General features: G+C 53.5%; 2 protein-coding genes across 16 annotated transcripts in view; one reads left to right on the top strand and one right to left on the bottom strand.

Moving 5' to 3' along the window:
- Positions 1-377: 377 nt before the first annotated feature.
- Positions 378-13,681, bottom strand: ZNF488 (zinc finger protein 488). 6 transcript variants are annotated; one of them, XM_072823915.1, is made up of 2 exons: positions 13,388-13,681; positions 378-1,678 (listed from the first exon to the last, which is right to left on the bottom strand). In XM_072823915.1, exons 1-2 carry the CDS (start codon positions 13,423-13,425, stop codon positions 559-561), a joined length of 1,158 nt encoding a protein of 385 aa, XP_072680016.1. In that variant the 5' UTR covers positions 13,426-13,681; the 3' UTR covers positions 378-558. The 6 variants fall into 6 exon arrangements, with proteins under 6 accessions (XP_072680016.1, XP_072680018.1, XP_072680019.1 ...); XM_072823917.1 differs by lacking the exon at positions 13,388-13,681 and adding an exon at positions 11,914-12,019; XM_072823918.1 differs by lacking the exon at positions 13,388-13,681 and adding an exon at positions 8,520-8,628.
- LOC140632165 (uncharacterized) overlaps positions 13,208-13,910 on the top strand; it is a 34,745-nt gene continuing 34,042 nt past the window's right edge. For 4 of the 10 annotated variants that reach the window (XR_012029687.1, XR_012029688.1, XM_072823906.1 and 1 more), the window contains exon 1: positions 13,208-13,820. Coding sequence is in view for 5 of the 10 variants with exons in the window: in XM_072823906.1 (XP_072680007.1) it covers positions 13,568-13,820 (253 nt within the window). In the remaining 5 variants the exon portion in view is untranslated. The remainder of the gene's footprint in view (positions 13,821-13,910) is intronic. The other 6 variants (XR_012029689.1, XR_012029690.1, XR_012029691.1 and 3 more) reach the window with 2 other exon arrangements.

The raw sequence follows: 13,910 nt of genomic DNA, 5'->3' as shown, positions 1-13,910 counted from the left end.
CCTTCCCAGCCACAGCCTGGGCTCTGTGCCCGAGGCCCTGCACTGACTAATCGGGACAGTAATAAACACCTGTGACTCGGTGATCACACCGCACCGGGTGCCATGCTATTTTCCACTCACCTGCCCACACGACCCTGACGACATCCCTAAGACACAGGTGTCACCGTCTCCATTTACACATAAAAAGTCAGGGCTCAAAGGGTCAAAGCAACGTGTGCAAGGGAGGGCTAACGTGAAATATCTGAATCCAGGTTTGCTTGCCTGCAAAGCCCACACTGTGCCCAACCCGGCCCCACACAGAGCACGCAGGACGGTGACAGGAGCAGGCCCTCTACCCTGTGCCTCGCAGGCCCGGTGCCCCGGCTTAGCAAACCGTGTCACTTTATTTCATGACTTTATTCCCGTCTAAACACACACTCGCCAAGGGCTTCCTCAAACGATGGCCAAGGTGCCCATCCTTGACCCCCAGGGGTGACCACTCTGGCCACCCCCTCAGAGGCAGCACCGGCGAGCCAGCTCTGCGTCACTGCGCCCGTGGCTTTGCTCCTCGGCCAACGGCTAACTGTGAGAGGTCATGTGCCGAGAGAGATGGTGGCGCTCCTGGAAGTATTCATGGCAAATGGGACACATGAAGGCCTCTTCTCTCAACTTCTTAGAACTGGGGTCGGGGCTTGCACGCTCCTTTTTGTGGTGGGACCGCATGTGGAAGACCAGGTCGGAGGTCAGACGAAAGGACAGGTTGCACTTTGCACACCAGTTCTGGGTGGACAGGCCCAGGGAGGCGAACGTGGGCGGCAGCAGGGCCCGGGAGGCCGCAGAAGAGGACGAGGAGGCCGCGGGCGTCCGGGCCGGGGCTCGCTTCAGCCACAGCGTGGGGGCGCCCAGGAAAGCACTGCACACCAGAGCATTCTGTGGCAACGTTTGCAGGCCCCAGAAATCACCCACCAGAAGCTTAGGATTTGAAAGTTGACCCCAACCGGGGACGTCCACCGTGTTGATGAGTCCCAGCAGCTCTCCGAGGGCACCCGTGGGCCCGCCTGCCTGGAAGACAGAGGCTGGCGAAGGGCCCCCTGCCGGACACCTGGCTGGGGTGCGGAAGGCGCTCCTCTGCTCCCCTGGGGCTCCGCGAGGCCACACGGAGCCCTTGCTGCCAGCTGGACTCCTGGGGAGGTCCCGGGGCAGCTGCCGGGGACCAGGATGGCCTTTGGGGTTCGCATGCCCCCTTTCCTGGGCCTGCACACCCTCCGGCCTCTTCTTGAGCCGAGGCACCTCCGTGAAGGCGCTCGGCCCCTGTTCGCAGCACGCCCAGGCCATGGGACCCCCCAGTCCGAGTTTGCCCGGGGTTGCTGGCAGCAGCAGGTCAGCATGGGCCTCGTCCTGCCCCCCATTGCCCGCGGTGGCCTCAGGGTGCAGATGGTTGGTTTTCTCCAGCAACACTGGCTTGCCGCCCCTGCCCGGCTCAGCTTCACTCAGCTGCCACCTGTCGTCAGCCGAAGCGCTCCGTGGGGTGCCCTTCCCAGCAGCCATGCCGACCGGCAGGGTGGGCGCCAGCTGACGAGGAGGGTACTCCGACGACCGTCGGGCTTCAGGGCTCGGGGTTGTGGGGCGCCCGCCCCGGGCAGGAGCCGGAGGTTGGGTCCCCTGTAGGCTGGGCCAGCCCCACCTGGGCCGCAGGACTCTACACAGAGAGGAAGCAACAGCAGTGAGACGCGCTCCTCATCTCTGCAGGGTGCAGCCAAGGGGCCTGCAGCCCCCCCACCCCGGCCTCAGAGCGCGGGCCCCCCCTTCACCTCCTGTGCCCTGTCAGGGCGGGCCCCGACCACGTCACGCTGCCACCAGGGCCGTGGCCCGGCAGCCCCTGCCCCACCAGCATGCAGGCAGCAGCCGCTGTGTCTGCGGGCGGCCGAGGTGCCCACCCAGTGGCTCCCACCAGGAGGCGTCTCTAATGTGTGTGGCCCGCGTTTACGAAAGCTTTCGTCTCTGCTCAGAGCGGTGTCGCGGCTCGGCCGCCCCTATTCCTTCCACAGCATCAGACGTGCTGGGCGCTGCCCACCTGGCCCTGGAGCTCCCGGGCACAGGTGGCCAGCGCGTGAAGGCTGCACAACACACGCTCGGGCCTGCCAGGTGGGTCCAGGCCGTGCGTGGTCCCCTGCCACTCCCGGGGGCAGCCCCTCCCGCCCACTGGGCCCTGCCCCGGGCCGAAGCCTGTCCCGTGTGCACTCGCCAGAGCCGTCCCCTGGGTCCTCTGGATACGAACGCGCTCCCTGCTCTGCGCACCTGTCAGCGTGCCTGGGTCCACCTGCTGGGCCTGCTCGGGGACACCAGCCTGCACTTGGCCCGGAGGCACCCAAGGCTCGTGGCCTTTGTGAGGGGCACTGTGGGGGGGCCGGGGGCGCCGCCAGGGGGGCTTTCCTCTGCCCTCTTCCAGCTGGTGCTTGAGACCAGGACACCGGCTCCAAGTCCCCCCCTCCCCGGCGGGCAAGCAGCTGTGGCTGCACCCGCCTCCACCGAGTGTCACGGTGGCACCCTCGGGCCACGAGGGCCTGACCACGGGAGGCCAACTCCCCCGCGTGAGGACAACCGGGCTTGTGGCGCAGGAGCATCGGGGGCCCAAGGCGCCGCAGGGGCCTGCCCTCGGCCAGGCGCCCACGCGGGGCCTCCATCCACCTTCACCGCCGGGAGCACAGGGTTACCACCGTCTCACAGGGGACAACGCGGGTTCTGGAAGCTAACCACCCTGCCCGATGGCCTCCGCGGCTCGGGGCGCAGCTGGCATGTGCCTCAACAGGGTGGCCCCAAAGCGCGCCCACGTGGACCGCCCGGGGCCCTCCCGGATTCCCGCGGTGAGCTCGGGTCCCAGCGGCCCCTCCAGGGGCGCAGCCTCTCCAAGCGGCCTGGCCCAGCTCATGGGCAGAGGGCGGCCTGGGCAGCAGAGCTTAGGGACCCAGCCCTGCGCGTGCCCCTGCCCCTGCGGTGACCCGGCCCCGCCCCAGCCTGCGCCGCCCTCCCCTCCCCCTATGCCCCAGGCCGGGCCCGGTCACCTCCCAGGGCGGCCCAGGGCACAGGCGCCTCTGCTGCCCTTCCCGCCCTCACTGCACGCTCACACCCACTCACACACCCAGGGACGCTCCCACCCTCACATGCACACTGATATCTTCACACACATACACTCCTGCCCTCACATGCACGGTCACACACACACTCAGGTATGTCCCTACCTTCACGCACACACTCACACACACATTCAAGTACACTCCTGCCCTCGTACACACTCACACCTTTACACACACACAGGTACGTTCCTGCCCTCACATGCACACACCTTCACACACTCAGATACACTCACACCCTCACATGCACACTCACATTCACACACATTCAACGACGCTCCCACCTTCACGTGTGCACACACACACTCACACACACTCAGGTACACTCCCGCCCTCAAGTACACACACACACACACACCTTCACACACGTTCAGATATACTCACACCCTCATGTGCACACAGAAACCACACACACACTCAGATACACTCCCGCCCTCACGTGCACACTCACACACACTCAAATACACATACACCAACACACACACATACCCTCAAATACTTATACACACACCTTCCACCCCAATCCATCTCTTTCTCCCCAGCTGTGCCTCAGACTCCAGATGACATTTTAGAACCACACAACGTCCTTCCCAAGCCTGGGGGGCGTCCATGCTGCTGTCCTTGGGCCTGCTGCGCATGGCACCCCTCCACAGACAGGCCCACTGGGGGCCTTCACAGTCAGGCACCTCTGCCAACTGCGGCCACGTACACCCAGTCATCAGCAACGTCTGGAGCGCCCCGAGCCACCCACAGATGAACACTCTGCTTTCAGCATTCAAGTTTGGAACATAGCACCTTACTGCAGAATAACGTATTTACTACCATCATATAAGAGCGGAAGGGACCGCTTCCTGACTCTGCCAGCGCACCCAGGCCCGCGAGGCCAGAGGCTTCATGCACCTTATTGCATGGAATTTTCACAGAAACCACACAAAGGAAGCCGCACGATCCAACCCAAGGGCATTCATCACCAACCTGCCAAATGCCACGTTGCTAAGTGCAACGCTGCCTTCCAGCCTCATGTACCACTGTGGGTCTGGATCCTGCCAACTATTATATTACATATCCACCCAAATTCATGCGCCATCAATTGTATTATTCAAATCTTAATAATAACAATGGGACCAACAGGAAGGGGAAAAAAAAGGAAATATAATAATAATAATGAGGAGGATTAGGAAGAGGAGGAGAAGAAAAGGAGGAGACAAGGGTCCTACATTGGCTGAGGACCATGGGCATGACCAAGCTCCCTGAAGGTCACCTGTCTCTCACGTGTCAGCACAGCTGGCCTAAGGTCACTCAGGCAAATGCACACAATGTCCTATAACAAACACCCTGTCTGAGGCTCCAGCTAACTGGTCCACTCTATGACACTGCCAGATGGAAGCCTCTCAAAGCGGAAAATGACGGGCCTGATGTGGCCTGTCCCCGGGGAGCCCGTGCCAGCCCCAGATGCCCATCCCTTCCTGTCGAAAGACTCACGGGCCTTTCCCAGGGTCAATGTCAGACTCTAGGTCTCATCCAGCTCCAGGCTTCATGCACCTCTCCTGTGATCCACCTCTCAGATGGCCTGTGCGGGTACGTGATGGCATCTCCGGGGTCAGGTCATGCCCTGGCCAGTGCGTTCTAGGTCAAGAACACAGCTGCTCGGTGCTGCCCCTCTCCTTCCTCCTATGTGGACCTACCACTGCCTTTGCACCTGGAGGATACACTCAGGACGTTCCATGGATCTATGCAGCCCTTGTTCTCCTTGCTCCCGTGCCTGTTTAAGGGACCCTTTGCTGTCCCTCCGCGCTCCTCAATAGCCTCAGTTCATTCTGGGCTCTCACCCCCTGACACCATCTGCTCGTCCTCGTCACTCTGCTGTGTGTGCCCTGAGAAGGGTTCTCTTGTCCTCCGTGGATCTTTTCAGTGTGAGCCCAGCAAGACAGCCCTCAGAGTCACACAGACATCTCTCAGTACCACCTCGTGGTCTTCCTATTGAAAGGACCTGATTTCAATACCAGACTCTCCAACATTTCTGAGTCCTTAGATCATGGGAGTAGAAGTGGCGATCTCTGAAACCTGAATCTGAGCTCCCCAAGGCACCATGGTGTCTCACCACATCCAGCCTTTCCTACCATGGGGGGATACTTCTTTCTCAGGCTGTCAACTTCCTGGGCCACCAGTGAGGATGCCGCTGACTGACACAGGAAGGGCTACATTATTGGAGATGAAGCCTCACCCACCTCACAATGTTGCAAACACATGTGTCTTTATTACCCATTTCCAAGGCACTGAGTACAGGCCCCGATCATCCCTTTGCCGGGGAGAACGGGCCACACTCTTCCATGGCACTTTCCTGTTGATGCTACACCCAGGCCGTGCCTTGGAATCATCAGGCCTTATATCACCTAGAGGCTCTCACGTCAGATGCCTTGATCAAACCCAACTCTGCTCTTACCAATCCTGTGACCGTGGGCAAGGTGCTGGTCCTCTCTGCCTATCTTCTCATCTTAAAAATGACCCTTTCTAAAAAAGGATCACCTTGGGGCCTACTACATTGGTGGTTGGTAAAGATTAGATGAATTAATGTATCTAAAGTATGAAAGAGCCTGGCTCAATAAATGTTAGGTAGCATTAATTGATTATTATCATACTAGTGCAAAGAGTGAGAGTCAACCTTCTGGCTGCCTTTCCCCTACTCATGTGTTCCCAGAAACCTGTGCATAGTAGTGTTTAATGAGTGACCAAATGGCCTGCACATTTTCCTTCTTCCCCCTTCAGTCACACAAGACAGAGCTTTCAGCAAACAACTGGGCGACCTTCTTTTCCTAGGGTATGTGAAGGTAGTCTCCAATCTGTCAGCTGCCAGCCTCCAGCCTTTCAAAGCTGCACCTCATCCAGGAACTGGATCTTATTCCGGGGTACCATTTACACTACCAGCTAGTGCCTTTCTGAGTCTGCCTTCCTATTTAGGTAAAACAAACAAAAGCAGATAATACCTCCTGTGCGCCAATCCTTTGGTCTCCCTAGACCTCGGAGTCACTTCTCAGACCATTCTGGAAGGTTCCAGAGGATAATTATCCATCCACCCCTTCTACATATGGATCATGAGGTCTTAGGCTTTCCTGAGAAGGGAAATATGCATGCATCCTCCTAGCTCTGGAACCCTGAGAAAAGTGAAAACCAGAGAGCTATCCAGGCTTTCCTGGAGGGTGGCTGGTGATGCCACACAGCTGGGAGAGAGGAGAGCTTCCTAGCCAATCCCTACAGGCTCTATGTCCAGCTCTGCCTACACCCCATTAGCAGTGATGCCTGCTGTGTTCAAGCAAAACCACATGCAGGATTCCCAGGATGCAGCCAGACAGCAGGCCCATAATGAGGTCAGCTGGAGCCCTAACACATCTTGGCCTTGTAGACCAATCCTAGTGGCATCCTTCGGGGGATAGTCCGCGACTTGTATATAAAACTGTTCAGCCAGACTCTACCTGATGCCAATAATAGCATCATCTACTAAAAAGGAGAGATACAGCCTACCAAAAGAAAGAGAAGAAATTTAAAAGCATTACAGCTCAACACAAAAGCTTGAAAAAAATCTTTTTATTGTCATTTTGTTTTTTTTAAAAAAGTCATTTCCTGGATTTCTCAAAAAGAATCTGCTAAACAAAGCAGACATGATGGTCTCAAATCATTTGCATCCCTTTCATCCCACCTCTCCAGAATTCTGGTACACTGGAAGGGAGTGGTACAATGACTGAAGTCAATTTGACTCTTCAAGGCAGAAAACAGTTTCCCAAATCAAAGTTCCGTGCATATACTTAAGAATTTGCCCAACGTTCTTGATTTAAAACGAAAAAAATTCTTTCAGTAAACAGACTGCAATCCTCTTCCATCATATTTCATTTTTGTTTTCCTCTTGTGTGATTTATGTAATGTCACGTTTCCTTTTCCATAACAACTGAGAAGTCAAATGAACTGAAATATCATTAAAAATCATAGTAAACTAAAAGGCTAAATTACTCATTTAAAAAGCTTCTGGGGCAGCCCTGGTGGTGCAGCGATTTAGCGCGGCCTGCAGCCCAGGGCGTGATCCTGGAGACCCGGGACTGAGTCCCACATTGGGCTCCCTGCATGGAGCCTGCTTCTCCCTCTGCCTGTGTCTCTGCCTCTCTCTCTCTCTCTGTGTTTCTCATGAATAAATAAATAAATAAATAAATAAATAAATAAATAAATAAATCTAAAAAAAAAAAAGCTTCTGTTAGGTGGTAATTAATACCTTTAAAAATAAAAAGTTTTTTTTCATATTTTTGTGGTGTGTGTGCATGTGTGTTTGAGCATAGAGCTACATGTCATAAAACATCATAAAACAATGAAGTCATGTCTCTGACAAAATTACATTTTTAACGAGAAGCACAACGCTGCTTCCCTATACAATACTTCTGCTTTATTTCCCCAGATGAGTCAGATTCGTTTTTCCTAGATTTCATTACTTAGTATGTCTCTAAGAGGATCTTTGATACTAAGATGCACATTTTCAACTGCGGTCCTATCGAGTGGATACAAAAACATGAATTTTAAATGCCACAGTAATTGCTATAAAGACGCCTGTGTGATTCAGCAGGATTATGTACCTTAATTTCTGCTCATCAGTGGCATTGACAAGTACATATTTTGGAAATATACAGTGAATTTCACCTTTGAACTCTCACTTAACGGCCTGCCATGCAAAGCCCTGACGTCCCCGTTGTGTTCCCACCCCCACCCCCGCCCGCACCCCCACCCCCACCCCCACCCCCACCCGCACGGCCCGACACGACTTCCGCAGAGGCCGGTGCGCCCCGCGCCCCCAGCGTTTCCGCATGACTTAGCGTCCCGGCCGCTGTCTGTACCTATTACCGCAGGCAAACGTCAGGGAAACGGTTCTTGCCTCTCTAACCGCGCGTCCTCCGCCAGCTCGCCCCAGGTCTCCGCCATGCACAAGCAGAGCGCCCCTGTGTTTCCCCCAGACCCGGCTGCGGCCGCCCACGCGGTGCACGCGACCCGCCGGGCGAGGACGCGGCCCCACTGCCCCGCGGGGGACGGAGGGCGGGCGAGGGCGGGCGAGGGCGGCGCGCACCCTGGGGCCCAGCCGCAGGTCACCCCCGGGGAGACACAGCAAGGTAATAAAGGAATTCCTGGGGCGGGGAGCGCGGGTCGGGGTGAAGGGGGGGCGAGCGACGCACAGGCAGAGCCGGGAAAGTGAGCCCGACGGCGGAGGGACACAGGCGGGCCGAGGGGACAAAGGGCGGAGGCAGAAGGCAGGGCTCGGGGCACGGGCGCAGCGGGGCGACGGCGGGCGGGAGGGCGGGCGGCACCGCGCACCCACCGGGAGGGTCCGCGCCCTCGCGCCCCTCGCGCCCCTCGCCCGGCCCGGGAGGACCGCCTCACCTGCGCTCTCCCGCGGCGACGGCTGCTGCTCACGCGCGGGCCGCCCCACCGCTCCGCTCCACACGCGTGTCGGGACCCGGAGCTCGAACCCCGGGGCCGCCCCCGCCCCGCCCCCGCCCCGCCCCCGGACGGCTCGGCCCCGCCCCCGCCCCGCCCCCGGACGGCTCGGCCCCGCCCCCGCCCCGCCCCCGGACGGCTCGGCCCCCGGACGGCTCAGCACCGCCTCCGTGGCGGGGCCCCGGGCAGCCGCCTCCACCACCCCTGGGTGCGGGGCCCGCGGGCCGCGGCGGCCGTGAGGGCTCGGGTGGGCGCCCCGCGCTCGGCTCCGCACCCCGCCCGCCGCGCCCTGGCGCCGAGCCTCGCCCAGATCTTAAGATCTCAGAGAAGAGCCCCGACCGAGGGCTGCGCCGGGGCCTCGGAGCCGCGGGGGCCGCCGCCGCTTCCCCCTCACCGCCCCCGGGACGCCGCGACCGGCCGTCGGGGCGCCGCCCGCCGAACTCCGCCCCTGACGCCGGCGCGGCGAGGGCCGTCACCTCCACGTCCCGGGGCTCCGCGCCAGCGCCCCGCGCCGCCCAGCGGACGGTGGGACGGGCCGGGGCCGGAGGGCGGGGCGGGGGCTTCTGGGGCGCTCGCCTGAGGCGGCCTGACGGGTCACGTCGGGTCACGTCGGGGAGCGCCCTGAGAGGGCGGGGCGCGGTCCCGGGCGCGGGGCAGCCCTGCTTCTCCTCAGGCCTCGGAGCGTCTAGTAAATGTTGGGGGGCGGGGGGCGGGGGGCGGCGGGGGGGCCGACGCAGGACGGAAGTTGGAACTTCGAACCTGGGGAGGGTCGGTCCGCAGACAAGCCCTCTGGTGCCCGTGACGTGAGACCCCAGATCCCCGCGAGCGTGTGTGGAGCCCCAGGGCCAGAGGCGGAGACGAGAATCTGGGGCCTGAGGTGGGTACTTCCGGGGGGAACACGGCGAAGATACACGAGTTCACGGCTGACCTGGGAGTATTTGAAAAAGAGTAGAATTAAACCCAAAGAGAATGAAAGGGAGGGTATTTTAGAGAAAGAAATACAAAAAAATAGTGAAATAAAGCCAAAGTCATTTGAAGAGACGGTTAACATAGATAATATCCTAATGAATTTGATTGTGAAACAAGACTGTGCTTCCCAATTTTTTTATTATTATAACTGCCCCCCCCCAGAACCTTTTTTTAAAAAAAAGATTTTATGTATTTATTCATGAGACCCAGAGAGAGAAGCAGAAGGAGAAGCAGGATCCCTGCAGGGAGCCCGACGCGGGACTCGATCCCGGGACACCCGGGGTCACGCCCTGTGCCGAAGGCAGACGCTCAACCACTGAGCCACTGAGGTAGGTGCCTCTTCCCCAAGAGGTCTTAAAAAATTTTTGTCCGTATAGACTCTCCCCCTCCATGAAATTTTAGTACCAAGAATTTATATATGTTTTAGAATTATAAACTGAAAGACTAAATTTCACCGCCCTTGGGGCAATATGCTCCCTGTTATGAATGCATAGAATAAGAAAAGACACGAGTAATATTAGTAATTTAAAAGATATGACTGGGGGCAGCCCGGGTGGCTCAGCGGTTTAGCACCTGCCTTCAGCCCAGGGTGTGATCCTGGAAACCTGGGATCAAGTCCCACGTCAGGCTCCCTGCATAAAGCCTGCTTCTCTCTCTGCCTGGGTCTCTGCCTCTCTCTCTCATGAATGAATAGATAAAATATTTTTAAAAAGATAAAAAATAAAAAGGTACAACTACAGAGAGAACAGAAACACAAAATTCAGACATAGTCTGAACACCTTTATACCAACACATGGAAACAAATGTCCCAACTTCCTAGGAAAATATGGTCCCTAAATCTGATAAGAGAAATACAAGCATAATATAATCCAGTGTGTTTGTCTGCTCAGACTGCCATAACAAAGTACCACAGAAAAGTTCTTCCTCTTATGACACAAGACCTGGAGGACGAGGGCCACATTCTTAGGACCTCCTTTAACCTGAATCACCTCCTTCCTTATAGGGCCTATTCCAAAGACAGTCACATGAAATGTTAGAGCTTCATGATATGAATTGAGGTCTGTGGACACAATTCAGTCCATAATGTTCAGGAAACATTAAATAAATGATATTGGTAGCTTAAAAAATTCTGACGCAGAAAATACCAGGCACAGATGATATCATACCAAATATACACAGAGCAGATTATTGGGATCATGTTGAAAGTATTTCCAAGAGGAAAGAAAGTAACAACCTGCCAAGCATGTATTCTGAGGTTATTATTACCTGATATAATACCAGTTAAAGACACCACAGAAATAGGAAATTACAGCTCAGCCTCACTCATGTTCATAGATAAAAACAAATTCTAAACTGATAGTAAAGTCAATCCAGCAGTGTTTACAAAAATTATCATGGCCAAGTTGGGTTTATTTATGAAATATTAAAATTGCTTTTACTCACATTAATGTAAGTAATCATATTAATAAATTACTGGAGAAAAATTATATTCACAAAATATTAGAAAAAGAATTTAGATAAAACTCAACACTCAGTCATAATTTGTAGCAAAGAAGAATAGTGAAACTGCCTAATTTGTTAGAAGATGTCCACAAAAAGCCTTCAATAAATATCATTCTTAATGGTGGTGTTTTAGAAGTATTCTTTCTAAAATTAAGAATGCCTCCAATCAAAGTTTCCAGTCATGTCATTGGAGAACTAGTCAGTCCAATGCTTTTTGGGTTTTGGTTTTTATAGAAACCAAAACAGCTCTACAGATATATTTTAAAGTAAGGGAGCTTAGCAAGTTAGGTGAATAATCAATAAATTAATAAATGTGTCCACAATACCAATTAACAGTTTAAGGACTTTATTTTTTTAAATGCCATTTATAATAGCAGCTATATGTATGCATGTAAATATATGTGTATATATGTATACATGCGTTAAATACATGTATGTATGTATATATACCGTATAGGAAAAGCACTTGGCAAAACAGCTTAAGATCTTCATAGGGAAATTTATATGAAAGGCATTTTAAAAAAAACAAATAAATGGAGACATTGGCATGTTCACCAATAGGGGAGGCCAGATGGCAGTTTCAAATCCTTTCAAATGTATCTGTATATCTGATTTATGCTGCCCCTCTAGGGCCTGCTGCAGAACTCTATATGTTAGATTAAGTAACCGATGCCATGTGTATCAAATTTGGCTAAGTTATCTTCTGGTAACAACCTTCCCCCATCTGACCAGCTTAAAAGCACAAACTTTATTTTCCATCCATATTTCTCACTTTCCCACATATACACATCCCCCCCAGGTTCCCAAGAGGGCACTTGACAACACAGTTGCTCAGGCACCAGGCTGTTGGGTCCATCTGAAATACCTGGATTCTTAAAGTTTCCATCCAGAGGTAGCACATGTAGTTAGCATCCGATGAACGCAAGTCCAAGCCCTCCGTGAATGTGACAGGGAAGCACAGTCCTTCCTTACGAGAGGAAAGGACAGCAAGGAAAAATAATAGTCATCCATACTATAAGAAATAAGTGTGGTGTTGACACTCGATATAAACCAATAGATGGATAAATGGAATGGATGAGAGAGCACAGAACCACATCCACACCTACATGGGACTTGCAACACATGAGAGGTGACTTGCAAATCATTCAGAAGAAGATAGAGTAGTCAGCAGATCGAAAAGGATGGTGTAGGGGCACCTGGGTGGCTCAGTGGTTGAGCATCTGCCTTAGGCTCAGGGCATGACCCCGAGGTCCTGGGATTGAGTCTCACACAGGGAGCCTGCTTCTCCCTCTGCCTGTGTTTCTGCCTCTCTCTAGGTCTCTCATGAATAAATACATAAAATCTTAAAAAGAAAAGAAAAGGATGGTGGTAAAACATATATGTGGGAAAACATGAAGTAAAATCCCTGGTACAAATCATACTTATTAATTACAATTAAATCAAAGACTTCATTGTGACATAAAATCTTTAAAACTCTTAAGATAAAATGTGTCTCACCTTAACAGGGAAGAATTACTTAAATGAAATACAAAATCCTACCAATCTTAAAAGTGAAAAACAAACCATAGGCCAAAAGAAAATACTTGCAGCAATTGATAAAGTATTAGTACCCCAAACGTATAAGCAATGCTAAAGAATCGATATAAGAAGCACGAACACCTGAATTAGAAAACGGATACAGGTAAGAACAAATACTTCACAAACAAAAGTGAGTGACCAAAAATCTCCTGAACAGAAAACCAATTCCACCAGAAATTATGGAAATGTGAATAAGACCGATGAGATGTCTACTGAATAGATAAGTATGCAAAATGTGACAATACCAAGTGTCCTGAAGGATGTGAAAAGGAGAAGCTACTATGCTGACAGCTGCATACCAATCTTATCAACTCCAAATATTGTTTAAGATATTCCATGTCCTTTTAAATACCACTCCAACAAAGAAAACAAAACCTCCAACACAAAGCTTTTTATCACTTGTAATTTTTATGTAATAAGTATTGAAAGATTTGTTTTAAGCATAGGATTTTTAGTGTATATCACTCTTGTGCATACAAAAAGTGAAGAAAATAAAACAAATCACTTAATGGATTTCTAAATGCTTTTTACTTCACATACTGACTTTTTGCAATCACTTTTGACTCAGAATTGTCTATGCCTGTGTTTTTTCCGCGAAGCAGGGACAAGCCCTCCCCACTCGGCTCTCTCCGCGAGTCTGATCCACAGAACCTGCGCACAGAGGAAACGATTCTCTTGTATGTCACCTGTCCGGGTGGCTTGTTACACAGCAGGAGGTAACCGGAATGTCCCCCATTCACAAAGGACTTTGGAATGCTTACATGAACCTTCTAGACCTTCTAGATCCTTCCATGCCCATGAATGACTTCAGTGTTCCCACGGATGACCATTACCATTCTGGAGCTACATAGTTCTTGACCTCCTCATCCACAGAGACGTCCTCATCTAAGCCACCTCAGCGGCCTGCTTCGAGTTATAAACAGGAGGGGTCTCGAGGATTAATGGCCACCTGGGGGGTTGGGATGAGGGACAAAAGGCGGCCTCGTCTTGCCGCCTGTCCAGAGATGCCAGGACTCCCGCCTGAGGCTGTTGGCAGGCAGGACACTGAGCAGAGCTGCAGGTCACAAAGTCACCATGCCAACCCTCCTACTCATCACACAAGGCCGCCTGCCCCGGGGCGCGGGGAGAGGGCCGCGCAGGTAGTGGGGCCATCGCTCCAGAGCCAGCCGCTTGCCTCTTGCGCCCCAAGGGCAGGTAGCAGGTGGAGGAAGGGCTGGAGGGGACAAGGCCCCAGGGCACAGGGGTTGGGGGAGACAGTGGAAGAGACAGAGGCCTGTGGTGGCC

This window comes from Canis lupus, chromosome 4, assembly GCF_048164855.1.
Source record: "Canis lupus baileyi chromosome 4, mCanLup2.hap1, whole genome shotgun sequence".
NCBI lineage: Eukaryota > Metazoa > Chordata > Mammalia > Carnivora > Canidae > Canis > Canis lupus.
This window is presented reverse-complemented; position numbering and strand designations above follow the sequence as displayed.

Coding starts and splice junctions, on each gene's coding strand:
- ZNF488 (XM_072823915.1), bottom strand. CDS start 13,425: ATGGGCATGGAAGGATCTAGAAGGTCTAGAAGGTTCAT. Junction 1,679..13,387: donor AGAAGGTCTAGAAGGTTCAT/GTAAGCATTCCA, acceptor CTCTCTGTGTAG/AGTCCTGCGGCCCAGGTGGG.